The sequence below is a fragment of the Eschscholzia californica genome, unplaced genomic scaffold, assembly GCF_041429995.1.
Source record: "Eschscholzia californica isolate CP2 unplaced genomic scaffold, dmEscCali1.0.p SCAF_3, whole genome shotgun sequence".
In the NCBI taxonomy this organism is placed as follows: Eukaryota; Viridiplantae; Streptophyta; class Magnoliopsida; order Ranunculales; family Papaveraceae; genus Eschscholzia; species Eschscholzia californica.
Window position 1 is genome coordinate 62750621 of NW_028238420.1, and position 26199 is coordinate 62776819.

At 37.4% G+C, this 26199-nt stretch overlaps 5 protein-coding genes and 1 non-coding gene across 7 annotated transcripts; 3 read left to right on the top strand and 3 right to left on the bottom strand.

The window, feature by feature from the left end:
* Positions 1–821: 821 nt before the first annotated feature.
* Positions 822–4025, top strand: LOC147553045 (DUF538 family protein (Protein of unknown function, DUF538)). Its single transcript, XM_086668817.1, has 3 exons — positions 822–1335; positions 2370–2424; positions 3484–4025. Exons 1-3 carry the CDS (start codon positions 1234–1236, stop codon positions 3861–3863), a joined length of 537 nt encoding a protein of 178 aa, XP_086524943.1. The 5' UTR covers positions 822–1233; the 3' UTR covers positions 3864–4025.
* Positions 4026–4812: 787 nt separating this feature from the next.
* Positions 4813–4884, bottom strand: TRNAT-UGU (transfer RNA threonine (anticodon UGU)). The gene has a single exon. It is a non-coding gene; the product is annotated as a tRNA-Thr (tRNA).
* A 5449-nt stretch (positions 4885–10333) lies between these two features.
* On the top strand, positions 10334–14814 carry LOC147553047 (protein IMPAIRED IN BABA-INDUCED STERILITY 1-like). The gene is made up of 9 exons (XM_086668803.1): positions 10334–11220; positions 11479–11763; positions 11835–12152; positions 12235–12462; positions 12575–12672; positions 13109–13220; positions 13293–13832; positions 13949–14081; positions 14478–14814. The coding sequence occupies exons 1-9, from the start codon at positions 10819–10821 to the stop codon at positions 14495–14497; spliced, it is 2136 nt and encodes a 711-aa protein (XP_086524929.1). The 5' UTR covers positions 10334–10818; the 3' UTR covers positions 14498–14814.
* Positions 14815–15461: 647 nt separating this feature from the next.
* On the bottom strand, positions 15462–18044 carry LOC147553048 (large ribosomal subunit protein eL8y-like). Its single transcript, XM_086668816.1, has 7 exons — positions 17745–18044; positions 17456–17503; positions 16645–16849; positions 16352–16521; positions 16026–16154; positions 15841–15933; positions 15462–15751 (listed from the first exon to the last, which is right to left on the bottom strand). The coding sequence occupies exons 1-7, from the start codon at positions 17745–17747 to the stop codon at positions 15620–15622; spliced, it is 780 nt and encodes a 259-aa protein (XP_086524942.1). The 5' UTR covers positions 17748–18044; the 3' UTR covers positions 15462–15619.
* A 1665-nt stretch (positions 18045–19709) lies between these two features.
* LOC147553049 (putative protein S-acyltransferase 22) lies at positions 19710–24699 on the top strand. Of its 2 annotated transcripts, XM_086668807.1 has the most exons (11): positions 19723–20417; positions 20535–20695; positions 20792–20905; positions 21270–21641; positions 21949–22017; positions 22129–22200; positions 22548–22676; positions 22836–22916; positions 23017–23202; positions 23390–23675; positions 23772–24699. In XM_086668807.1, the coding sequence occupies exons 2-11, from the start codon at positions 20654–20656 to the stop codon at positions 24113–24115; spliced, it is 1695 nt and encodes a 564-aa protein (XP_086524933.1). In that variant the 5' UTR covers positions 19723–20417; positions 20535–20653; the 3' UTR covers positions 24116–24699. The 2 variants fall into 2 exon arrangements, with proteins under 2 accessions (XP_086524931.1, XP_086524933.1); XM_086668805.1 differs by having other exon boundaries at positions 19710–20417; positions 23390–24699.
* On the bottom strand, positions 21643–26020 carry LOC147553050 (uncharacterized). Its single transcript, XM_086668815.1, has one exon. It carries the CDS (start codon positions 25786–25788, stop codon positions 24874–24876), a length of 915 nt encoding a protein of 304 aa, XP_086524941.1. The 5' UTR covers positions 25789–26020; the 3' UTR covers positions 21643–24873.
* Between the last annotated feature and the right edge of the window lie 179 nt (positions 26021–26199).

Consider the following 26199-nt stretch of genomic DNA (forward strand, 5'->3'; position numbering starts at 1 on the left):
CCAATCTTTTTATTTTTATTATTATCTATGTTGCATATTTGTATAGAGTTCTCTTATTACGTGAAGGAGCATATGAATTATAGATCTGAGCCCAAACTTATTGTGCCAAATTTTTTCGAGTGGATTTGTCGAGTCTTCACCAACAAAAAATCTTAAACTCATTAAATTTAGAAAAATAATATCAATAACTGCTGATACTTAAATTCTGAAATAAAGCTTATCTGGAGCGACGAAATTTCAAGTCAGCACTCCTTTTAAGGTACTCCATAAGAAGTTTATAAGTAATCACATAGTGGGTAGGGACCACTGTGATTCTGGAAATGGAATATGTTTTTGAGCACCTCACATTGTTCATTTATTGAAGTGTGTAATGTTGAGATGTTGGGTTGTCTTTGTCTTTCTTCTCTTCCAAATGGAAACTTTGTCTTTGGTTTAATTATACTTTTTTTTTTTTGATGAGCAGTTTAATTATACTTTAAGTTATTATTTTTATCGAAAAGTTGTTAATGGTAGCGCCACTTTTAAGCCAATTTTGAGAAAGTACATTATGTGGTGACAAAGAAAAGAAGACTAAATACATACTTGTTACCGACTTTCCATTTTATGTTAAATCAAAGATATAAATTTTACTGTAAATATTTCAAGAAAGACTTTGACAAACTTAGTGGCATACATGTATTTTAGAGTTTTTTTTTTGGTTAGCGTTTGGGAACCGAAGAAGTTCAATACTTTAAAAACCCTGAAATGATGAGCAACGGTGGAGATCAACTAAATTTTTTTCTCTCTAACTTGTTCATGTTCTCTATCATAATTGAGTTCTAGTGTGAATGTTGGTTGAGAATTTTGACTCCCCTATCATAATTGTTTTTGGAAAATTTTCTTTTTGCGTTAGTAAACATCTTTTGTTAAAGGAATATGAAAAACCTGAACACTTCAAACTCAGAATACCAGGACATCAAACAAGACCATTCCAGCCAAAGGTTGTTGGTCCCTTCTTAATTTTTTTTTACCTCAAACCATCTATATCTTGATTGTGCATGTGGGGCTCTGGGCTGTTTAAGATTGGAAGTACTAGTATTCTCTGGCATTTGTGTCTTATTCCCGTCCCCTTTTGTGTGGTGTGGGCGCAGCTTCTGTTCTGTTCATCTATCACTCTTCTTCACTGTAGAGAGAGAAAAGGAGATACATAAACCTGTGGTAGTGTGTAGAAGAGGTCTCCAGAGGGAGAGAGAGATGGAGAAAGCTCTAACAAAGGTGGGTAGTTTGAAGGTGGGGAGTTATTGGATCTCAAAGAAAGCTAGAGAAGAGATCTCTAACATCAGTGGAGACCTCACTGTAAGAACTAAAAACATTTCAAGATTCTTCCTTTTCTCTTTTTCTTTTACTTTCTCCCTCTCTTGTTTCCTTTTTTATCTCTTTGTTTCAATTTCTCTCACTTCTTGATAGTCTACTTTGTGGGTCTTATCAATTTATTTAGCCATGATTCATATAATGTAGCTTGATTAAAGAAACCCAATTTGCAATTTCTCTACTTAGTTACCAATTAGGTCTAATTTCTACTTTTGGGGTTAAATATCCTTTTATGGGTAAGTAAAGAACAAAATAAGATTTGGGGTTTGATGAAAACCCTTATGTTGATCTCAACAAATGTTGCTCATTTGGGGTGGATAGTTTGATGGGAACTTAGAAATTGATTCTCTGATAAAAAGAGGAAGAAACTTAAAGAAAGATTCCAATCTTTTTCTCTTTCTAACTTTTTTTTTTGAGAAGAAAAATACTGATTTTGATTGCAATGGAACTGTAAGAAAGGGTTATTATAGCTTGATTTAACCTAGGGTTTATATTGGTAAAACCAAAATGAAGTACATTGTGCTCAATTTAAAAGCTACTAGATAACAGATGAAAATCGTTATGCCATGTATCACTGTTTCTAGTAATCGACTTACCGATCATTTACAAAAAGTTTCAGATTTCATAATAGCTCAAACGGTTAAGAATAGACAGAAATCTCGGTGGGTGGTTAAGAATTTGAGTTGCACATGTAGTGGTTTTCGGCATTGTGAGTCCGCACATTATAAAGACGTTATTTGAGAAGCTCACTACCTATTTGTTTATCATTGTGGGTAACATATTATCTGTCATTCACTTAATGAGCTCAATTAAGTGATTGAGATGTGTACTTTGTTAAAGAGTCCCTATACGCCGAATTGTGTAGTGAATTCCCATTATAACCTTTTTTGGGGTTCAAGTTCTTGATCTACACTTGGGTATTACTTCTGAGACAGTAAATTATTGATCACTTTGCCGATTTATGTAGGTTTCATACTGCTATTTTTTAGATATTATACTAAACTTATGTATGATTTCAGACCTTCTCCAATACTGTTGAGGAAAAAGCAAAATGGATATTCAACAAACTAAAAGGTGAGGAACTACTCAACCTCATCGCACTTCTTTGCATGTATGGAAGTAGAATGGGAGGTCAACCGTTATTTACTTCGATTCAATAATGTTTCTTTTATTGAAACTTGCTAAACTAGTGTCGTTTATCTAACATATTTCAGAATGCATAGGATAAGGCCTCCTATATCTGTTTTTTGTTTAACTTTATACTACCAGTTGGGGTCGCCCAATCCACCCGAGTAACTTGGGATCAGATATGGATCGTGGGTAGACCGAGCTGGTCCTTGTTCGTGTTAGTCCCGCATTGGTTGTGGGAGGGGGTGGTGGTCACTTTGTAAGTGTGAGGGAAAACCTCACCTCTTGAGCTAGCTTTTGGAGTGACATCGGCCAGAGACCACTTTGGGGCAAGTAAGGCCCATGGACCACACCCATAGTCCCATGCCAATCCTCCTAGACAATTTTATGTATATAGTTATTAGTTATATATATGTGTACCTTGAAGGTGACCAATCCCAAGCCGACCCTGACCTAGCTGATCCTGTTACGGGGGATTGGGATCGTGGGAACGATCGCGCCCCCAACTGCTCAGCTTTTATACATATTTTTTTTTGCTGGGTTCACAAAAATATAACCTTGTGTTTGAACCATTTACTTTAGTGATAAACTTTCCGACTTGAATATTACACAAGAAGGTTGTGCTTTTATGGATAGTCGGATACTGTTGTCAGATACCCAGCACTTTCGTGTGTATAATGTGGGAGATTGAATGTAACCCAAACTCACTTTTGGAAGAGAAAACAATGACAAGGATACAATTGTTCTGTCACATCCACTTTCGCCCGATCCCCATTCTGGGATTTTACGTGCAATATCGGTGTTAGATAACATTACCAGTACCAATGTTCATATTGCCCAATATATGACGTACATAGAAAATCTATACATGTATCCTATCTTGTGGTAATCATATGACCCTATGCAATCATATATTTAACTATATACGCTTCTAAAACTTGACGTCAATTTACGCACATACATCATTTGACGAGTAAATAGCTAACTAATCTTGTTTGTGAATAGGCAAGCCACCAAAAGCTTTGCCAGATCTCCTGAAAGAATACAACTTACCATCGGGCCTCTTCCCTCGGAACATAATTTGTTACGAATTTGATGAAACAAAAGCCAAGTTGATCGTTCATTTATCTGCCCCTTGTGAGGTAAGCTTCAAGGACTCGTCTGTAGTAAGGTATGCTACTCGTGTGAAAGCGACACTGTTAAGGGGCAAACTAACTGGGATAGAAGGAATGAAGACGAAGTTCCTTGTATGGGTTAAAGTCACAAATATAGCCGTGGAGAGCTACAAGTCTGACAAAATATGTTTCACTGCCGGCGTGAAAAAGTCAAGGTCTAAAGATGCTTATGAAATGCCTCGTGAGTCTGTAAAAGTCGAGGAATTTTGATGGGTGAAAGTTATATGCATCATTGTCATTATAGCTAAATCAAATTTTCATTCTGCATTATGGGTGGAGTTTGTTCATGTATACAGTAAGGGTAGATATCTCATCTTATTTACATATTTTCGGAGAAAGGTCTAATGAACAAACAACTCTTGTGTTTCTCTCTGTCTATTTGGCTTTTCATTTTCTTGATTACTCTCCTAATTTTTGGTGTTAACAGATAGTTCCAGTCCGAACTTCACTGGTTTGTGTTGTGGTTACAAAACTAATCGATATTCGCCATCCGTATGCTTTTTTCTTTCTTGGTTCTTCACTTGTAGTTTTTGTGCTGCTATAACTGCCGCCGAATCATGAACGTGGGCAATTACTTTATACGGCGAACGTCAGCCCAACCCTTAACCGATGAACCTGAAATTACGAAGTTCATACACGAATAAAGGTGTAAAACAAAATTCAGTTATTGCTAAGTTCCCCCATTACTAGTACACACCACATTTCTCTCATCTTCACCAATAGCCACCATTGCCACAATGGTCATCCCTACCACCATCACTGCAGCTGAATCATGAATGTGGGCAATTACTTTATACCATCAGCGGTCAGCCCAACCTTTACCCCTTGAACCTGAAAGTACAAAGTTCATACACAGATAAAGGCGTAAAGCAAAATTCAGATATTTCTGTATTCCCACACTTACTAGTACCCACCACATTTCTCTCATCTTCACCACACCCACCATTGCCACAATGGTCATCGCTACCACCATCACTATTGTCACCAACCACCATATTTGTAAGAGCTCAAAAGATGTTGTACATGTGACTATCTCAGGAGACAACTGCCAGTGGGGTTGAGACGACTGTCGGTGGAATTAGCCGTTAGTTGAACCAGTGACGGATCCACCTATAACCCTCCCACGTGAGAAGACGGATAAATTTAAAAAAGTAAAAAATGCCCTCACGCAGGATCGAACTACGGACCTCCAGTTTACAAGACTGGCGCTCTACCACTGAGCTATAAGGGCTTGTTGTGAACTTAGCTTACATAGCAATATTTATCACCATTTCAATTTTTGGATACCCTCATCATTTCTCTCTCTCTCTCAAGCCTCAGTTATAGAATAAGGCACAATATTGGCCCATCTCAATTTAATTTTTTTTTGTTGAAATCAATAATAAATTGTGTTAAAGGTATTAATATTAGGGAGTTTTATAAGGCCTCCCCATGAACCATTTTACTAGTAGGATGTCACTCCAAAAGTGGCATGGGAATAAAAATGAGGATGGGCAAGAAAAACCAAAGGCGTCAGTTTATAGGGCCCTATAAAATCTCCCTTAAACATGATATAGGAGAAAAACATGATAATACTCATAGGCCTATTTTAACAAAAATGAGGGGCCCTATAAAATCTCCCTTAATATTATTCTTATGTATCTAGAATAAAAATAAACATGATAATACTCTCCGATTGCTAATCGTTAGAGAAAAACCAACTCACATGTGAATAATTTATCTTTGTTTTAAAATTTAATTATTCTTTTTCTTTATTGTGTAATTCTTTACTTAGTTTTTTTTTTTCTTTTTCTTTTTTTCCACTTAGGCAAGAAAAAAACATGCATCATCTCATGAACTTGCCATTGTTTTCATTGGGCAATATAAAGCTACCAAGAAACCAATTAAGATAGAGTCTTACAATCTAATTTTTATTTAATAAGTAGATAATTCTGTCTTTCCTTTTTGGGACAAAAGTAAAACTTCATCTCTTTGTGATTTTAATATAATAATTTTGTATTTGTTTTTTAATTCAAAAGAAACACGAAGAGACTCGATTTTGTGTGTTGCCAAATTTATCTTCATACATCGTATTTGTTCGTAAAATAAGTATGTGCTTATTTCGTCGAATTTGTAAGAAGCTCATAGTAAAAATTCTAAGCTTCTCTCTTGAACAAAGTAAAAACAAAAATTATGTCTTTGCACTAATCCTGTTGTAAATTGTTGATACACCCTAACGGCCTAACCCAGAAGTTGGATGGATGTAAGGTTTTTCACCTCCCTAGAGAATAGTTTACTCTACAACTTTTAAGAAGGAAAATTTTCCAAATTCTTTACCGAAATCCTCTAGAGTTTGATTCTTTTTACCACTTGCGTAGAATGTTAGAGAGATCTGATCCTACAAATTAGGAATCAGTTAAACTAGTCCAACGATTGTTATTTTTGAATTTTGAATTATTGTTTGGTTTATGTAATCTATACAATTGACTAAGTCTTGTAACTACCAAAAAGTTTAATCAATATAAATCACTCTGAATCCCTCAAGAAAGGATACAGAGAATCAAACTTTCACATGGTATCACGAGCTTAGGCTTTTCTTCTCGACTTCGAACTCTCTTTCTCGTCTCTAACTTCAATGGCTTCAGTATCTAACTCCTCCACCTCCACCACAACACCTTACCATTACCCTAGCCTCACAAATCTAGTTCCATTAGTTTCAATAAAGCTTGATAATACTAATTTCCTTACTTGGAAAAAGCAGGTTGTACCCATCATGAAATCTCAGGATTTGTTTAGCTATGTTGAACCATCTTCTACCCCACCTCCCTCTTTGATTCGTAATCCAGAAACTGATCTCGACGTCCCTAATCCGGCCTTTCTACAGTGGACTAGGATAGATCAAACTTTGATAAGTTGGCTTCACACCACCCTCTCTCCATCGATCTTATGCCAGACTCCAGACTTCCAAACTTCTAAAGACTTGTTTACCTACTTACAAGATACCTTTAGTGCTCAGAATACTGCTCGGAAATCCCAACTCATCCTCCAGCTTCAAACCATTCAGAAGAACAACTTATCAATGGCTGAATATATTGGTAAGATAAAAGAAATCTCCGATGCCATTTCTGCGTCTCATGCTCCTGTTCCGGATATAGAGCTAGTTTTACATACCCTTAGAAGTCTAGGTAATGAGTATTTAGCCTTTGTTACTGCCATAGAGACTAGAGAAAATCTGCCTTCCTTTAGTCAATTACAACCCTCCCTTTATACACAAGAAATGAAAATCAACCAACAACAATCCCTCTCCAATGCATCTGTTTCTGCTGCCTTAGTGGCAAAATCAACTCAACCCAGTCAATCTAAGTACTCAAACCAAAAACCTCAATCTCGTCAACCTTATGTGCCGAGAGGTGGATACCGAGGAGGACGTACTGACTCAAGAGGCCGAGGAAGAGGTCGTTCAATCTATCAAAACCAGTTAGGTACATATCATAATCGCTCTTCACCGAACCAGAACTCCATTCTTGGCAGCCCAAATCAGCAAGTTATTTGTCAAATCTGTGGGCGTCCAGGGCACACAGCCTACTATTGTTATCATCGAGATGATCATTCATACCAACCAAATGATGTCCCTCAATCTTTCACTGCGTACCAACCAAGTGAGATCTCGGCTGATCCAAATTACTATGCCGACTCGGGAGCCTCCAACCACATGACAAACGATGCTTCGAATATGATTAACCGAGGTCCATATCATGGACATGATCAAGTCTCAATTGGTAATGGTACCCTTCTTCCAGTAACTAACATTGGTGATGTAAAACTTGGTTCTCCCTCTTCATCACTTATGTTAAAGAATGTGTTTCATGTGCCTACTATATCCAAAAAAATTTATTGTCTGTTTCTCAACTAACCGATGATCTTGATTGCTTTGTTCTATTTGAGCGGTATCATTTCTATGTGCAGGACCGACGCACGGGGAAGCTGGTCCTTCAAGGTCTTAAAAAAGGGGGACTCTATCAGTGTTCGGGAAAGGCATTTCGTGATTTCAATAAAACTGTTAGGTCTTTAAATTCTTGCTACTTAGGTACTAAAATAAAAAGCAATGTCTGGCATATGCGCCTAGGGCATCCTCATGCTCGTTGTTTCAATCAACTTTTATCTAATAAATTTATTTCAATTCCAGATGAATCAATTTCAAAGAACATATGTGAAAGTTGTGTGTTATCTAAGCACCACCGTCTTCCCTATTTAAGTTCTAAAAATTATTCAACAGTTCCTCTTTCTATCATTCATTCGGATCTATGGGGTCCTTCTCCGGTTGCATCTTCACTTGGTTATCGCTACTTTTTGCTCTTCGTCGATGAAAATACTCGTTTTTCTTGCCTATATTTTCTAAAAGAAAAATCTGAAACATTTCACTGCTTTAAACTCTTTAAATCCTTTGTTGAAAATCGTTTTCAACGAAAAATTCAAATATTTCAAAGTGATGGTGGGGGTGAATATTCGTCTCATTCTTTTAGTACTTTTCTTTCCGAATGTGGAATTTCACATCAGTTTTCATGTCCCCACACCCCACAACAAAACGGGATGGCTGAAAGAAAAATTCGACATATTGTCGAAACTGGATTAGCTTTACTACATCAAAGTCACCTCTCTCTCTAACATAGAAGACAATAGTCAATAGATTTAACCTTTTTCCGAAGTCTTTCATTCTTCTTATCTTCGTCTTCTATAAAGCAAAACACCAATAAGATGAACAAAACAACTTTCGTCAGCTTTTTCTCGGTAGATAATTTGATTAGTGGGCTCTTTTAAGTTGTAGCTTGTGAGAATAGTTTCACATGAGAAAAATGTTGAACCAAGAGTATAATGTTTAGGTATTCTCTACTCATTGTGAATTGGTTTTGAGTTAGATGACCACAAACTTAGCATGATATATGAGCTAGACTCTTGTATCAAAAATATGAACTAGATTCAAACGTGATATGTTTACAACCACACATAAGTCCCACGTCACCAGAAAAAAAGAACGTGTTAGACTCAAACAATTAAGTCTATTTGCAATTATAGTGTATTAATCTCTTCTATTTTGAACACATCATTGTCCCCTGTGCAATTCGTTTGAATCATTGATTTAGGTTGATTTTTGTTCTATTTGAATTAGGCAAAGACAATTTGAGACAGTGAGAAAGTTGGATGGCCATCTTATAAACATTCTTCTCTTTTTTTTTCTCTCATCAATTTCTCTTTTTCTTTTTCTATTGTTCCCCTATTTTTCAGGTTCCTTGGGCCATTTCTTACTACCATTCTGTCGGTAACGGTGGGAACCAAAAATCAAAAATACTCATTATACTTCCAATTCACAATCCAATAAATTTAATTATAAACAAACACACCAACAACCAACCAATCCCTTTTAAAACTCTTTTTTCCATCTAACCAGGGGCGGACCCACGTAGGGATTTTTCTCTCATCAATTTCTCTTTTTCTTTTTCTATTGTTCCCCTATTTTTCAGGTTCCTTGGGCCATTTCTTACTACCATTCTGTCGGTAACGGTGGGAACCAAAAATCAAAAATACTCATTATACTTCCAATTCACAATCCAATAAATTTAATTATAAACAAACACACCAACAACCAACCAATCCCTTTTAAAACTCTTTTTTCCATCTAACCAGGGGCGGACCCACGTAGGGACCCGTGGGGTCACGTGCCCCCACGGTCCCATGTGATTCCTAATAGAGGTGATATACTAGTATATACCGGACACTTCAGTTTTCTATCAGTGAAGAAGTGCTAGCTTGTTGGTACTTACTCTAAGTTGTGCGCCTAGTTGACACGGGTTCGAACCCCTCAGGCCACACCTTTTTCTTTTTAAATTTTCCAATGAGTAAATTCCAATATGCCCCCTAGTTTGTAATTAGTTATGCCTTTAGCCCTATACTTCTTCATTTTGACCCCCTATTTACAAATCAGTTCACTTTTTAGTCTTTTTTTATTGTAAATTCAATGATTGTCATTAATATTGTTAGAAAATTTTTCTCTATATCATTCTTATGCCTTCTTTATATTTAATTTTCTTATACATATATATGTGTTATTTTCTGACTAATTTTCTAAAATGAGTTTGTCCACCCTCGTTCCTTAACTTCTTCATATATAATTCGAATGTGTATAAGATTACTTATGTTGATTTCAATCAAAATAACTCACAAGACAATAATGGTTGAATTAGATTCGAATGTAATCATAATGTACAGAAATTACTCGCTTTCACATCACATTAAAATTTTGGACGATTTTCGTTCTAACTAAAAGTGCCCCCAGAAAGAAAATTTTCTGGGTCCGCCACTGCATCTAACCACGGTTTATAACCTTGGGCCAAATTTTATCGCATTCATTTTCTTTATGTTTCTAATATTTGACTCGTTTGAATAACTGATTGTTTGTTATAGGGTGGTGCGGACCAATCTTCTAGACTGCTAGTGATACTGTCCGTTTTACCACACCTAGGTCTCACAGTTTTAAAAGGCCTCACTAGGGAAGGGTGTTTAATCTCTTAAGAGGAACACCACACTCCGTGTCACCACTAATGTGAGATTGTTGACACAATATATGCCAAAGCGGACAGTGTCACTAGCAGTCCAGAAAACTGGTCCGCACCATTATATAACATTGTTTGATTTGATATTCATTTAAGTTAGACGAGTCAGATTCAGACACCCTCCAACTAGAATAGAAGAGAAAGTGAAGAAACGGAATATAGACTCAAGAAACGGCTACGTTATATAACCTTTCTTGGTTCTTCTCTCTCCTCTGGATTAAATTAAATTTTCTACAGAAATAGAAAAACAGAGTTGGAGAGTTTGAGACCCCACGAATTTGAGTATGTCTAGCGTTGAAACCGATTGATTTGTTACAAATTATCCGTCTTTTCCTTCTCCCGATTATCTCGCTAACCAGCAAACAATCGAGAAGAAAAAAATTTCTGCCACCCCCCATTTGGTTTTTTCATCATCTTTCTGTTTAGGGTTTTAGCTAATTTTGTGAAGATACCCTCCTCTTTGTTCTTCCATTCATCCACATTTATAGAGAAATTTCGGCTAAATTTGTCAATCTCCGACCTATTCCCAATCTGGGTTGGTCGGAGTTAGCTCCAAACTTTTCCATGTCCGGCCATTAATGGGGTGCATTAATTCGAAACAGGGAGGGTCTGTCACACCTGCTTTCGATTACTCTGGTGCATTTCAAGATAATGGGTCGGAGATTTTGAGTTCTTCCCTTCGAAATCGAAATGGGAAATTATCAGACTGGGAGAAGAAAGAGACTGAACCTGGTGGTGGTGGTGGTGGTGGTGGTGGTGAGTCGTCATCAAGAAGGATCAAGTCAAAATTAAAGTCAAAATCAAAGTCAAAATCAAAATATGGTGGTAATGGAGAAAGTTTGAGATTGGGAAATTTACAGAGACATGTTGAAGGAGAACAAGTTGCTGCTGGTTGGCCTGCTTGGCTCAGTGCTGTTGCTGGTGAAGCAATTCAAGGATGGGTTCCTCTCAGAGCTGATTCTTTTCAAAAATTGGAGAAGGTAAAATGAGATTTTGGGTTTCTTCTGAAACTCAAACTTCTTCACATTCTCTAGTTCTGAAAGTTTATGAAATCTTGTTGGTTGCTTGATTCTTGAATTTGATTTTGCTCCCTTTAATGGGTTTTGATTTATTTTCCACAATCATGGAGGGAATTTTGGTTTTCGCTTCATCTAATTGTTGGGTTTTTCTTGTTATATATGTATCTTATCTATATTTCAAGTTAGGTTTAGGTATTGATGTTCTCCCTGCAAATGTAGATTGGACAAGGTACATATAGCAGTGTATTTCGAGCACGAGATCTTGACACAGGAAAAATAGTTGCTCTAAAGAAGGTTCGATTCGACAATTTTGAACCCGAAAGTGTGAGGTTTATGGCAAGAGAGATAATGATTCTTCGAAGATTAGATCATCCCAACATTATCAAATTAGAAGGAATAATAACTTCTCGATTATCATGTAGCATATTTCTTGTGTTTGAGTATATGGAACATGATCTTGCTGGATTATCATCTTCTCCCGATATCAGGTTCTGTGAAGGACAGGTTCGTTCGTATTCATTCCCATTCATTATTCCAATACGAGAGTTCGAAATCTAAGTGAATAAGTTTTGCAGGTCAAGTGCTATATGCACCAATTACTATCCGGAATCGAGCATTGCCATTCTCGTGGAGTCATGCATCGTGACATTAAAGGGTCTAATCTTCTAGTTAACAATGAAGGAATTTTGAAAGTTGCGGATTTTGGTCTAGCGAATTTCTTTAGTCCTGGTTATAGGCAACCTCTAACTAGTCGAGTCGTGACTTTATGGTATCGTCCTCCTGAGCTTTTACTGGGATCCACGGATTATGGAGCAACCGTGGATTTATGGAGTGTTGGTTGTGTATTTGCCGAACTTTTCCTCAAGAAGCCTATACTTCAGGGGCGAACTGAGGTGAAGATATAAATAGTAGTCCCTTCCTTCTTTCTTTTCGTCGTCAATCATGATATTTAATGTGTTTCTTATTTATGTGTAGGTTGAACAATTACACAAGATTTTCAAGCTATGTGGTTCCCCTCCCGACGAATATTGGAAAAAGTCTAAGCTGCCTCACGCAACTATTTTTAAACCCCAGCATCCTTACGAGAGTTGTCTACGGGAGACCTGTAAAGATCTTCCAACAACAGCCTTGGCCTTGATCGAAATGTTTCTTTCTATCGAACCTTATAAGCGAGGAAATGCCTCCTCTGCTCTTGCATCTCAGGTACACAAAAGTTTCTAATCATTCTTGTTCACCGAATCGTTTTTCTATCTTCTTTCACTTTACAAATGGAAGTCCGAATAGCTGATTTACTGAAACAAATTCCCATTTGCAGTATTTCTCAACAAAGCCTTATGCATGTGATCCATCAACTTTACCAAAATACCCTCCTAATAAGGAGATTGATGCGAAAAATCGCGAGGAGGCACGAAGGCAAGTATTTCTTTCTCCCTGTTGTCAGAATTTTAATTCATTTTCCACTCTGAGAGTTTCTTACTCTGAAAAATTGACGGTTATCTTGTAAATGGAACACAAAAAATGTTGCGGGTGATGGTTCTTGGCCATGCACGTCTATTTTTTGTTTGAATCATGGATTTATGGCTCTGACCTATTTGATCGTTATCTCTGTCGTTTTTAGTTCATGATTCAAACCCCATGACATGGAAAATTTCTATCACCCATTTGCTAAATAACCATAAGCTCTCTACCATTGTAGAATGAAACTTCGAAGAAGGTTGTCAAGGAGGTCACTTAGGCTGCATAAAGCATCAACTTTATAGCTGTATTATCGTCAAAAACTTTCAGTTTGACTGAAATTGAGATTAATTCAGAATGCAACCTTATAACGTGACTATTACGGTAATTTCAGGAAGAGGGCTGGGGGACGAATGCGTGGAGGACCTGAAGCAACAAGAAGACAGGCAAAAGCTTGTAAAGCTTTGCAAGAACAAAAGGATGGTCAATCGAGTGCATCAACAGAGGTATATTTCCTCCTGTCTGATATTTAGGTTCCTAGAGTACTTTAAGCTGTTCTCATTGATTAATATCTCCAGGAGGGGCAAACTGATACTCAAGATGCCCATAGAGTCGGTGGTAAAAATCCAAATTTTCCTAAGGTAGATTCCGATGCCAAATTATACGGGCAACCTCCCAAGCCGTCAGCGAAAGATGATACAGTTCAAGAGGCTACCCATGTAAGGAATGCATCTCAGGGGGACATACCTTTCTCGGGCCCATTGGATATGATGGCATCGAGTGGATTGGCATGGACTAAAAGGCAAAAAGAAGATGCAGAGCCTACAAGATCAAACAGTAGGTCTGCCTCTAGAGGGAGAGTTTCTAATGCACTTGATCCTTCTACTGTTCTACAAGCAAAAATCGTCACTGACTGGAAACGTCAAGAGAATCGTGAGAGCTTACGTGACACGAAGATTGACTCGAAACGACACGACCCTTACGAGATTGTTCCCAAGCTAGCAGTGCATAGACAATGGTCTCAATTGGATCATCCTAATTCTTTGGATGCATATCATTCTCATGAACTGTCAGCAGTACTTCATCAAAGAGAAGGAAATGCAGCTAAAAGATACATGGTAAGCTTTCAAGTTAAAAGAAACGATTAAAACAAGATACTGATTTGTGTTATCTGAAAGTTATTTTTTTTGTTATATTTGTTTGGTGGATTCTCACTCGATTCAAATCTTCCCAGGACGGTCAAGATCAAGGAGAGCTAGTTGAGTTCTCTGGCCCATTGTTGTCTCAACCACATAAAGTTGACGAGCTCTTGGAAAAGCACGAACGCCATATACGACGAGTAGTCCGTAAATCTTGGTTCCAGAAAGGTAACAATTAAGAGACCATCAATTTCTGATTTTTTTACAATTGGGTATTTGGTCCTATTTTTTTGTTGAAAGGTCCTAGTTTTTCTTGGCATGGCTCTTACAAACCCGAAGGCCGAAAGTCCTACTATAAGATAAAGTTTGAATTTATAACCCAAGTCCGGAAGGTCTTCCTAAGCCAGTAAGCAATGTGGGACCAAGTACAGGAAACATGACCCTTCCGGCTCTCATCATCCTTCAAGTGGTCTAAGTCGGCCCTGTGCCAAGAGAAAACCCTCTACCTAGGTGGTACCAAAGTCATTGAGGGTCTCACAAACTTACCTTAAGTAGACGACTTTCAGAAGTTCATTTCGGTTACGGAGTTTTAGAATAACTCGTTATCTCCTCACTTCATGACAGGTAAAAAGAACGCAAAGTAGAAGTCAAAAATGCCGATAGAAGTCTCTGATGGGTAGAACTTAATTTATATATGCGAAAGTGATCAAGCGGAAAACTATGCAAGTAATATCGATAGAGCCTGAAATCTTGCTGAAATTTGATGAGTGGTTTATTAACATCATCCAAGAATTAGCCAGATGGTCAACAATTTGTTGGCAAATCAAATCAGAACCCATCTCTATTCATGAGGAGAGTGAGAAACTCTTGAAAGGTAAGGGAAAACAATAAGAGGAAAGGTAAGGAATGGGGAATCTGTACATGCTGATGTTATATAATATAATCCTTTTTTTTGTTGAAATAATCCTTTTTTTTGTTGAAATAATCCTTTTTTTTGTTGAAAATATATATAATATAATCCCTGAAAGGTGAGGTTTATTTATTTGTATAGAGAAAAGAATGTAAACATAAGATATCTGTTTTTTTCAATCAAATTGGAAATTTTATGGGCGCCCCCAGTAGTAAAAACTGTTACCTTGTTTCATGGAGATGACCAAGTCAACCCAAATAAAAAAAATTCCGTCCCTTCGCAGATTTTTGGGTGAAAATATGTTGTTTCCCTTTGTCCTACAATCGTACCTTCACTTTTTATCTTGATTTATATCTATTTCGACGATACAAATAGAGAGGAAAGAAGAGGGGGAAGTATCTATTTCAACCACCCTTGGTCCGAACGATAGATAGAAACCTGCACGAGAGGAAAGAAGAGGGGGAACAGCTAGAGAAACGATGGTGGCGGAAGGAAGTGTCAGGAAAAAAATGATTTGGATTTTTTCATCATAAAAAATAACATGAAGGACAACAGTAAGACTACCCATTTGATTTTCAGAAAAGTGAATAGACCATTTTATAGATAAATTGATGCTTAGACTGTGGTATCTGGCTGTCGTACGTCTCATTTGTTTAAATCACAAGTAAACTAGTGTTAGGCCCAACGGAAATTGAATATAGTCAATGTTCAAAATCGATTAGAAGCTAATGTAGTTAACATTTAAGAACAAAAATATAGAAAAAGAAAACTAGTTCAATTGAACAGCAAGACCTAAAGATCTTAGTTTCTAAAACCAAACGCCAGAGTTTACTTTCTACTACTTGAAAACAAAAACTTAGGTCAACCTTTGTGCTGCTTCCTTTGCTAGAACCCTGTCCTTTGCTTTGGTCTTGGCTTGAGATTTCGATCCCATTATACCACCTCCCCACTTCTTCCTGTGCTCGTCGAACTTGTCATTGAAGTTGGCCTGGAAACAATAATAAATGTTCAGAAGAAAGCACGACGTGGTTTAGTCATCTAAGTCGAGGTCATCGAGAAAATTATTGATTTCATTACCTTGATTGCTTCTACAATCTTGCTGAAATCCATCTTGTCTTCGTTCTTCACTGATGTCAAGCACAAAGCAGAGGCTGTTTTCTTGTGGACAATCTATTTATGGAGGAACAAACTATTCGTTAGGGGACAATCAAATTTAAAGATTTGGAAAAACGGTCATGTTTGGAGATGGAAAAGAAACAAACCGCTCCAAGACGAGCCTTGCCCTTCACAATTGCGTAAGGGATCTCCATTTTTCGGCACAAAGCAGGAAGCCAGACAACAAGCTCGATTGGATCAACATCGTGGGCAATCACTACCAATTGAGCCTTGTTCTACATAGATCAAAGAAAACAATATTCAACCTCAAATGACAGTAACACCGTTGATAAATAGCAACAGTACCATGAAGATGAACCAAAATACCAAGAAAAACAAACTTTAAAGTTTATATTCTGTAACAAAGAATATTCAAACATTGTTCCAACAAGTATCGGGATAAATAAGAAAATGGTAACCAAAACAAAAGTACCTGCTCAATGAGGTAGGTAATGTGATTAAGTCCGTATTTGACAACAATGGGCTTCTTCGACTCCACAGTCTTTCCTTCGGATTCAGCTTGCGCTCTTTTCAGAAGTCTTTCCTTCTTCGCAGCCTTGTCCTCTGGTCTGTACTTGAGCATCATCTTGAATAGATTTGTTGCTGCAAAACAAAAATGACGGACAAACAAAGACCAGCATATCAAAAAATGAGTAACCTTGCATTATTATGTCTACAACCACTGATGAATGAGAAAAGATAAACCCAAATGAAGGACATATATACCAAGGTTCTTGTCAAGAGTTTTAGTGAACTGATTCAAAGCAGGTGGAACCTTCAACCGTTGCTTCAAGATCCTCCTTTGCCTTTGGATTCGAACAACCTTCGGCCATTTGACAAACCTATGAAGGTCCTTCTTTGGTGGCAAAGCACCTCCGATTCCAAATTGCTTTGGTCGCTTCTCAAACAATGGATTCACAACCTTCTCCGGCTAAATAACGAAACCCAATTAATAACTTGTATTAGAAGGTGAAAATCAAATCATTAATAGTACTAAAACAGCAATCCATACAGAATAAACAACATTTTGAAGGGCATTGTTTACCCTAGTTCACAGCATTTCTCATCTAAACTTGGTTGTGATTAATGCCAGTATCACAGAGGAGAAAATAAAAATCATATAAACCTCTCTATATCCCGAACACTATTTCCCCATAGTACAAATTTCATATTTTCATTTTCTAAATATTTTAGAAGGCAATAAGATAAGATTATCCAAAATAAGTAGATTAACATTTAAACTACATATTTTCAATTCATTAACTCAATCTATTCAAAATCAAAACATTAAAACATTGAATTTTTTTTCAGTACTACTAGTCAATTATCATATTACGAACACTTCTGATATACTAACATTCATGGAAGGATCTACACTTCAAAACCCTAAATGAAATGAATACTTGGGTTACCTTTAAAATAACAAAAGGCAATAACAAAGGGCATGTTTATAGTAGAAAAAAGAGGCAATTTAAGCAAATACATAGATGATTTGATTGACTATTTGTTCAGAAATAAAAATGGAGAAGAAACTTACAGTCTTCTTCTTGGCGGGTGCTGGAGCCTTCACGCCTCTTTTGGGAGCCTATCAAAATGATTAAACAATCAGATATGAGGTGAAAACCCTAAAATAAATGAAACTAAAGAAGATATTAACATCTTCCATGGAAATGTTAAATCCTCAATCTGAAAAACCCTAGAACTGGTATTCTAGTCGGATCTAAGTGGAATAGATAGAACAACTCGATACTCAAATCAAGAGTCCATATTGGTAGATTGAGGTAGACGAGATACATTATAGTCAGAGAGAGAGAGAGAGAGAGTACCATTGCTTTGCTGCTGCTGGTGAAGCTGAAGGAGGAGGAATCGCTTCGTTTTTTAAGAAGAAAACCTAAATTTAGGGTTTTCTAAAGTTATAGGGAAATTTAAAACGGGACAGCCCAAAACCGCAATTGGGGCCTCACCGCTATTGGCGCCTCCGAATGTCAATTTTTGGTTATAAGCGCCTCCAAGCAAAACCGGGACCTACGAGTCTACGACCTGTAGTTCTTTTTTTTGAATTGGTAAGCATGTGCCTCGAACCCTTGACCTCTAAGTTGGAAGACTTACCTCTTACCACTTGAGCCAAGGGTTGTTGGCATCTACGACCTGTAGTTTGACGTAACTGAAAGTTTAACGTCGTTCGTTGGGTCACCATTGAGTCTTCCTTTTCCTTATCATATAGTAATATTGTACTAAGTTGTAATTCTCTCAGTCATGACTGATCTTGTTCCTCCTATGGGGAGTGAAAGCGAAGGAGAAATTTAGAAAGAAAATGAGGCATGATATCTCACGACGGCTGAAGCGGGGGAGTCGTCAAATCCTAGGAGAGGCAAACCTAAAGCGGCAACACAGCCGACACTTGGCCCCAATGACCCTTTTCCTAGAGGGCCAATTGACCAATTAGAAAATGGGATGGCGAGGTACTTTCGTATTGCGTTAGTTTATCAACTTCAATGTTAGTTGTTCTAAATGCACCAACCCAATTCTATTTTAGACAATTTAGTTGTACATTTAGGGATTCTTGTGACTTATAGTCTCTTTCAAAAGAGGTACCTCAATCCAACAATTCACAAGAATATGCCAAAATCTCAAACATCAACCACCTATTGTTCTACCTAACACTGCCAATGGATTTACCTTTTCAAGGCTCTCACTCTCCTGCACATAAAGACAGATAATAAGACATTCCATGAAAACTCCCTTTCATGATTCTTTAACTCTCTTTTGTTTAAAGGAAGACATCCCACATCTATGTTGCATGTTATAGGTATATTATTCTTTAGTCCTGGTTATAGACAACCTCTAACTAGCCTGAGTGGTGAGGCCCGTGACTCTGTGGTACGTCCTCATGAGCTCTTATTGCGGTCCACGGACTATGGAGCAAGTAGCTACAGCGGATTTGTCGAGTGTGTTATTTGTTTGCCAAACCTTTCCTCAATGCCATAGTTTAAATTTTCTTTATTGGTTTAAATGTTATATAATATTTGAAGAGAGTTGCCCGAATATGTATGAAAGGGAAATTTTAAAAGGCAATATGTTTTCTTGTTTTTTTTTTTTTTTGCTGAAAATGTTTTCTTGTTAAAGACAATGTATTTTTCACTCAATACTTGGTCAGCGTATCCAAGTATGGATAGAGGCAATGCCATCTTCCTTCTTCTCCGACAAAAAATCGTCATTCGATAACTCTCTTTACCTCTCCCAATCTCTCTCTACCACTGTCGATGAAGAGAATCCTCCTCTTTCCCTGAAATTAGATAGAAAAAATTAGTCAAATGTTACATGTATACCATGATATACTAATGGTATTTCTCGAAAATGTCAGCACACCTGTTGACATAACTACGTACATAAATAGTTTGATGAGTAAATATACACATTTTACTCCTAAGACTCCAACCACTACTTTTATAGAAACTATGATAGTGGGGACACAATTTAATAATGGGTTAGTGGTTTTGTTAGATCTTTATCTTTTTTTCTTTGACCCTTATCTTTTGTAAGAAAAATAGAAGCATGCCATGAGACCATTATAGTCTATTATAGTCTATGGACGAGTCTTGAAGCACTATAATGAAAAAAAGGAAAAGTTACATACACAAAAGGAGATGCCATAAAAACTAGGAACTTTTTCTCCATGTCCTAATAACATAGGCTTATTCGTGAAATTTTTCTATGGCCTAACAACATAGGCTTTTTCCATGTCCATGTGAAGCCATAAATGGGAAAAAAATGATAATATTAAACAGTAATTAGGTTAACTGCGTTATTGTGGTTTGTATACATAATTAGTAATCTAAAAAGTGTTTATACTGTTGATGTAAAATCATGGGTGGTTCTATATTGAGTCTCACATTATTGATCTGGATGCCTTTTCAGACCAACATTTCCAACCCATCCTCTTAATCATTGTTAATAAATGAAGGAGATAATTTATTAGACCCTTTTGTGAGTTTTCTATCCTTTTCACTTTGGGATGGGTTAATGGTTGAATGGGTGGGTATGAAATCAACAAATATTGTGCTAAATTAGTAAAAGTAGGTTGATTAGTATCAGACTCTTTTGTTTTTTATTTTCAAATTTTTCCATAATGACAAACATCCCTCCTTTTGTTTTTTGAGCCTTTCTTTTTGACATTGAGAGACTCAGAGAGAGAGAGAGAGAGAGAGAGAGTGTGTGTTTGTGTATGCTTTTAATGGGGATCTTAAATCCAAAAGCAAACTACTGTACTCAAAGGAGTTGTTATAACTAATTACCCATTAACACTAATCAAACACACTTCACTTCTTTTTATAGTTCTCAACCAAATCTAGCACAAGAAACAAGAACCAGATCCCCCACCCTCTCTCTCTCTCTCTCTCTCTCTCTGCTGTGCATGTAAAAAGGTTCAATTGGACAACCCAGATTTGTTCCTGTCTTTTGACTTGTAAGTGGTTGTCACTGAGGTGAAGAACAAGCAGGTTATCTTCTTTTACTTGCTTTACTAGTTTCTCACTCTTCTTCTTCTGCTTCTCTTTTTTCTTCTTCCTTTCTTTACTAGTATGATTATTACTGAAAATTACTCAGTTGGGTTGCAGCAATTCTTATGATTCCCATCTATATATGTAAGAAAAAGAAAGAATAAACAAAACCCATTTTGAGGGGTTTATGAACTTTGTTTACTTCTAAGCTTTCTTCTCCAACACCCAAAAAAAATATGAGGAAACATGGATGGCAACTTCCTTATCATCTTCTTCAGGTAAATTTACCCTTTTTTTTCCATTTCTTCTAGGTGTTCAATTAGTATTGCTTATATATTTGAAATCTTATTTTCCAATTTTGGGTTTTTGTGAAGGTGGTTGCTGTTTCTGTGTTTCTGGCATTGGGGGTTGCTTTTTATGTCTTCTTTGTCCCCTTTGTTGGATGGAAGAAATTTCAGTATATTATCATGGGGATTTACACTTCTCTTGTAAGTCCATCTCTACTCTCTCTCTCTTTAATGCAAAATTTCTTGAGGGTTGTTTAATGAGATCTATTTCATGTGTTTTTTGTTTGTCTAATTTCCAACTTTACATGAATTATTGTTACTTGTGAGGCAATGACCCTTCCTCTTAGGTTTTAACTAAGTTCTTGCTTAATTCAAGTTTAAGGACATTCAGAAGTGTAACAATGCCATCAAACCCTATCTATAAGATCTTGTGATATATCATAACAAAGGGCAAGTTTTTGTTCTCTTGAGATTGTTCTTTTTGGGTTGAAGTTAGTTTGGAAATTGGAATTACTGCGATAGAAATTTAACATCCATTTACTGCTCTCGTTGCTTCTCTTGCCAGATTACGATTGTCTTCTCCCTATACATTTGGTGTGCTGCAGCTGATCCGGGAGACCCGGGAATCTTCAAATCGAAGAAGTATCTTCACATTATGGACAACGGGAAGAGTAAAACCGATAATGAGTCGAAACATGATAGGAATTCAATTTCCTCGAGACATGAGACAAATGCCTCAATAGCCGGGGAGGGTGTGGTGAGCCCGGTGGGTGAAATTGAAGGGAAAACTAAATCCTCTTATCATCCATCATGTTGTATGATTTTGTTGGGATGGTGTTCTTGTGCTCTTGTTTGTTGCTCAAAACAGCATGAAGAATCCCACGAGCAACAAATGAGCGAAGATGGCATGTTCTACTGCAGTCTGTGCAAGGTCGAGGTACACCATAAACATTTAGACTCAGCAAATTGTAACATTTATCTTAGAGCTTAAGAAGCTAAGATGCTTTCTTTCTAATTATGATTTTGGGAATCAAGTTAAGGGTATGTCTCCTCTCTGTTGCCGAAGGCATCCAAAAGATTTTAAAACCAAGTTTTACCCCTTTACCATTTTTTATGATGTCAAAACACAACAAAAAACATCTAAGAAAAACACGGGCTAGTTCTCAGAAAGATCTTAGTGTTTTTACCTAGGACAAACGATATCTTCATCGACTGTGATATGATTCTCTGGAGGTCTTCTTCAGGTTTTCAAGTACAGCAAGCATTGCAGAGTTTGCGACAAGTGCGTTGACCAATTCGATCATCACTGCAGGGTATGTATACTCGTTTTGTTCCTGATAAATTGGTCAGTGTAACTGATCATTATATCTAATATCATTTTGATTTTTGTAATCTAATAATATCTTCGTACTTGATTTTTCTAGTGGCTCAACAACTGTATAGGCAAAAGGAACTACCGACAGTTTTTCACCCTCATGGTTTCTGCCCTTCTATTGGTAAGCATAAGCCTTCGACTCGTAATTTTGATTATAACGAAGGACTGTTAAACTGTTTCATCTTCAAGCTATAAGAATCTCCCTCCATCTATACCTTAGAGGCTTAGAAATGTACAACCCTATGCTTCTTACATAAGCGTAAGACTCATTCCCTTTGAGCTTAGCCAGTTCCTTCATTACCCTCGTTTCTATGCTCATTCTTGACTTGCAGTGACCACATCTGAGGTAAAACCTTGTCCCAAAGACCATGACAGCGAAAGCGTAAGCACTTTCTTTTCGGATCCTTTTCTATTTCGGTGATTATTGACAGGCATCTCGTTTCTTGCAATTTGGGCTTGAGATTGCAGCTCATTCTACAGTGGTCAACTGGAATCCTTGTAATGATCTGCTGTTTCCTAGAGAGGAAACGGTTCTCAACAGAAATCAGCTCCAAATTGGGGAGTAGTTTTTCTTTTGCGCCCTTTATAATTGTGGTGGTGAGTTTGACTCCTTACCCTTCTTTTTGTTTTGCTATGTTGTCTTTGGTTTTCAACATTTCGCCGATTATGGGACTAGGGCACTTAGCCTGGTAAGATTGGTAACTTGGGTCGACACAGGAAACTCACGAAATTTGTCAAGCTTTGCTTTCGTAACAGGCTTGTTGCACAATATTGGCTATGATAGCCACCTTACCACTCGTTCAACTTTTCTTCTTTCATGTTCTTCTCATTAAAAAGGTATGCTTCTGTTAATGCAAGCCCCTTCTATTCGGTGCGGAATTGCCTCTATCTTGTTTAGCTTTCATCCATTTTCACTTTTCGATGTTTGTATTCAAAGGGAATTAGCACATACGATTACATCATAGCGATGAGGGAGCAGAAACAACAATTAGTTAGAGGCGAGCAAAGTCCTCAGATGTCTCCAGCACCTAGCTCCATCGCTGGTCTAAGCACTGGAAGCTCTTTTAATACTTTTCATCGTGCTGCCTGGTGCACTCCTCCTCGTCTGTTTCTTGAAGATCGGGTATTTCAAATAACTTGTGTTTTTCTATTTCTCACCTGAAACCAACTTACAAAATCAAATACTATATGAATTGATTGATCCCTGCCATTTTATTGTGATCAGCTAACAGCTTCCTTTAATTGATCATAAAGCTTAGATCTGTTCATTTTCATCTAACAAAATCTTGGTATTTATGGTTGTCCCCTAGTTTGATGTAGTTGCTCCAGACACCAACATGCCGTTAAATTCTCCGGGGAAGAGAAATATGTGGGAACAACCAATCAGGAAAAAGAAATCTGGAACCGTAAAGATAAATCCGTGGACGCTGGCACGTTTGAACGGAAATGAAGTGTCAAGAATTGCTGCTGAGGCGAAGAAGTCCAAAATCCTTCAGTCATTGGGGAGACGGGAAGTAACTTCAGGACTAGAAACAGATAGTAGCTTCGACAGCAGTGGAAGAATGGCACCAAGGCCGGAGAACAGAAGGCGGACCAGTAAGCGAATTCGTCTCCCTTCAGATCATCCTTTCGAAACCCTAGCAAAGGTATCTGCTAAAGCTGTTAATAACCACCTTGTCGATCTTGATCCAGAGACACCAAACAGTTTGGCTCCTCTCCAGCTTGAAGCCCGAAGTGCGTTTCGAACAAGCCGGGCCATGTCAGCAGCTGCTGGTAATGTTATATCTTCTCCTGAGAGCAGTCTACAGTCTCCAGATATCCGCCATCCTTCACATGTTTCTTCGTCCGCAGAAGAGGAGGCCAGAGGGCTTGTAGCTCTTTCAGAAGCTGGTTCTTCTAAACAAATGGAAATTCCGCTATCAAGATGTGCAAGTGATGGATATGAAGCATCGGGAGGTGAAGACAGTGATCGAATTCCCACGAGAACAATGCTAAGATCAACGGATTTCACTAAATTCTTCTATAGTTCTGGCTAAAATGACTTCGTAGTCGAATCTATCTCTCAACTGCAACACACCTAGCTAACCGGAAAGCTGTGATAGGGGAATGAAGTTGATCATCTTCTCGAGGAAATCCTTGATATTCTTTGATTCCTGTGGTTTCAACTGGACCCATGAAACGATATCGATTCTTCATTTTTAAATGAAGATAGTAGAAGAACAAGTTACCTGTCTGGTTCTGTTTTCATGGGAAGCGAGAGTACTACCCGACTGGATTCTGTTGCTCTTTTTTGCTTATTGGCGTCAAGATAACAAGAGTAGAACCACATCACTGTAATGCTTACAAACTCAGGGGCACTCTGTTTGAAATGAAATTCTAACCATCCATATCACTTTGATGATATCGATTTCATTACTTCAATTAGTGAGTGTTCTTTTTATATTCTTCTGCGTTTTAACTACTTTCAGAAACATGTCTCATTACAGAACATCGATAGTCGAAAAAAAATGGTTTGGAAGTTCTCGGACCCTATCTCTAAGAAATTTCCATCTTTATGTTTATAACATAGAAATGATTGATTTATAAGCAATTTGAGGCAACATAGCCATCTTAATCTTCACTTTGAGAAGCTTTCTAGTAGTGTTCCTTACAGCTTGGAAGTGGAAGTTGCTTGATTACGGATAGGAAATTCGAAAAATTTACAGCATTTTGTCCTATAAATGTGTTTGAATCTGTTTTTGAGATTCTTTTACAGAGACTAAGTGTTTGAAAGTCGCTAAGCTCCTATAGTCCATCAACAAGCTCCATGATCCTGCAACAATTGTATCTGCTCTCTTTCTATTTCTAAGCCTGATTTGTAGAATATACAGGTTACAATAGTATCATAAAGGACGAGGAGCGAGTAGAGGTAAGCAATCAAAATCCCCTCAAAACCAATGGAATAGCGAAAAGCATGATACCTTCTTACGACCCGGTACTGGAAAAGAGCTTCTAGAAAAGCCAAACCCAGATTTACAGGCAAAGCTAAGAAGAGAGCAGTTGATGATCTGCCTCTGATTAGAAGATGGGCCTCTGAAATCGCCAAAAACCCGTTACAGTTTTCTATTCCGGCGACAACCAAGGCCAAGTTGCAGGTTAGAAGAGTTTGAGAAAGAACGATAGAGTAAAGGACAGCTCCGACGGCTGAGAGGAAGAAGTGGAGGTCCTGAGAGTTATATCCCAAGGCATTGAAGGTGTTGAAGAGAAGGAAGAGAATACTTAGACTTATTATGTGTACGGAGAAGATAACAACTGAGCTGCAGAGATATGTGAGGAGAAGGGGATTGTAGAGAGACAACAAAGAAGGTAATGGAGATCTTGAAATAGACTTTTTATGTGAGAGAGTTTGAATTATGGCGGCTTTAGCAACAAGAAAGAATGAAAGTCTAAAAGGAAGAGTAAAGATAGTTGAGGATATTGTTTGTGAGAGTTTGAGATTAAGAAAGATGAAGAATTTTGAAAATGGAGGAAAACCAGCTGCATCAAAAAGAGATTCAATTCGATATCGAATAGTTGATAAGAGAGGAAATGAGGAAGTTTCAATAGCTTGAGAGAGGAGAACAGAGATTGACCAAGGTAGAAAGAGAAATGTAACTGTGATGATGAAGTACTGAGAGTTTTGGAAGAAAGCACAGATTGAACTCTTGAAGATTTTGATTGTCATATCCATGGAGATATGAATGATTATGAGGAAGAAAGTTGGTAGTTTGCAAGGGTTTTTGGTGTTTAGATGGTTGACTTAACCTACTACTACATGCAAAGAGAGGAGAGAGAGAGAGAGATCATGCAGTTGGTGTGGAGTCCTTTTCATTGAAAATTTGATGTTTGGTTGGTTATCTTGTAGCCCTCCCTAGGTTGGGTTTGGGGTTTAATAAATGAAATATTATGTGTAAATTATAGATTTCAAAGGTTGAATTTGGTGAAAGAAACAACTTTCATGCATAACTCAATTCCTAAAAGGACTTACGCCTCTTGGGTTAATTCCGTCCCTCGAAAAGAAAAGTTTCTTTCTTTCAGAATCTTAGCTCACTCTTACCACATATCTCCATCTATTATTCTCATCAATGATTCATAATCTACA

Bases quoted from the DNA above. Each gene is read 5' to 3' on its own strand.
- LOC147553045 (XM_086668817.1), top strand. From the start codon at position 1,234: ATGGAGAAAGCTCTAACAAAGGTGGGTAGTTTGAAGGTGGGGAGTTAT. The intron at 1,336-2,369 runs GTAAGAACTAAA...GTATGATTTCAG, and splicing joins ACATCAGTGGAGACCTCACT to ACCTTCTCCAATACTGTTGA. The intron at 2,425-3,483 runs GTGAGGAACTAC...GTTTGTGAATAG, and splicing joins GATATTCAACAAACTAAAAG to GCAAGCCACCAAAAGCTTTG.
- LOC147553047 (XM_086668803.1), top strand. From the start codon at position 10,819: ATGGGGTGCATTAATTCGAAACAGGGAGGGTCTGTCACACCTGCTTTC. The intron at 12,153-12,234 runs GTGAAGATATAA...ATTTATGTGTAG, and splicing joins TACTTCAGGGGCGAACTGAG to GTTGAACAATTACACAAGAT. The intron at 13,833-13,948 runs GTAAGCTTTCAA...AAATCTTCCCAG, and splicing joins ATGCAGCTAAAAGATACATG to GACGGTCAAGATCAAGGAGA.
- LOC147553048 (XM_086668816.1), bottom strand. The intron at 16,522-16,644 runs GTATATATGTCC...TTTGTTTTGCAG, and splicing joins AACTCTTGACAAGAACCTTG to CAACAAATCTATTCAAGATG. The intron at 16,155-16,351 runs GTACTTTTGTTT...TGATCTATGTAG, and splicing joins TTACCTACCTCATTGAGCAG to AACAAGGCTCAATTGGTAGT.
- LOC147553049 (XM_086668805.1), top strand. From the start codon at position 20,654: ATGAGGAAACATGGATGGCAACTTCCTTATCATCTTCTTCAG. The intron at 20,696-20,791 runs GTAAATTTACCC...GTTTTTGTGAAG, and splicing joins TTCCTTATCATCTTCTTCAG to GTGGTTGCTGTTTCTGTGTT. The intron at 22,018-22,128 runs GTATGTATACTC...TGATTTTTCTAG, and splicing joins AATTCGATCATCACTGCAGG to TGGCTCAACAACTGTATAGG.
- LOC147553050 (XM_086668815.1), bottom strand. From the start codon at position 25,788: ATGGATATGACAATCAAAATCTTCAAGAGTTCAATCTGTGCTTTCTTC.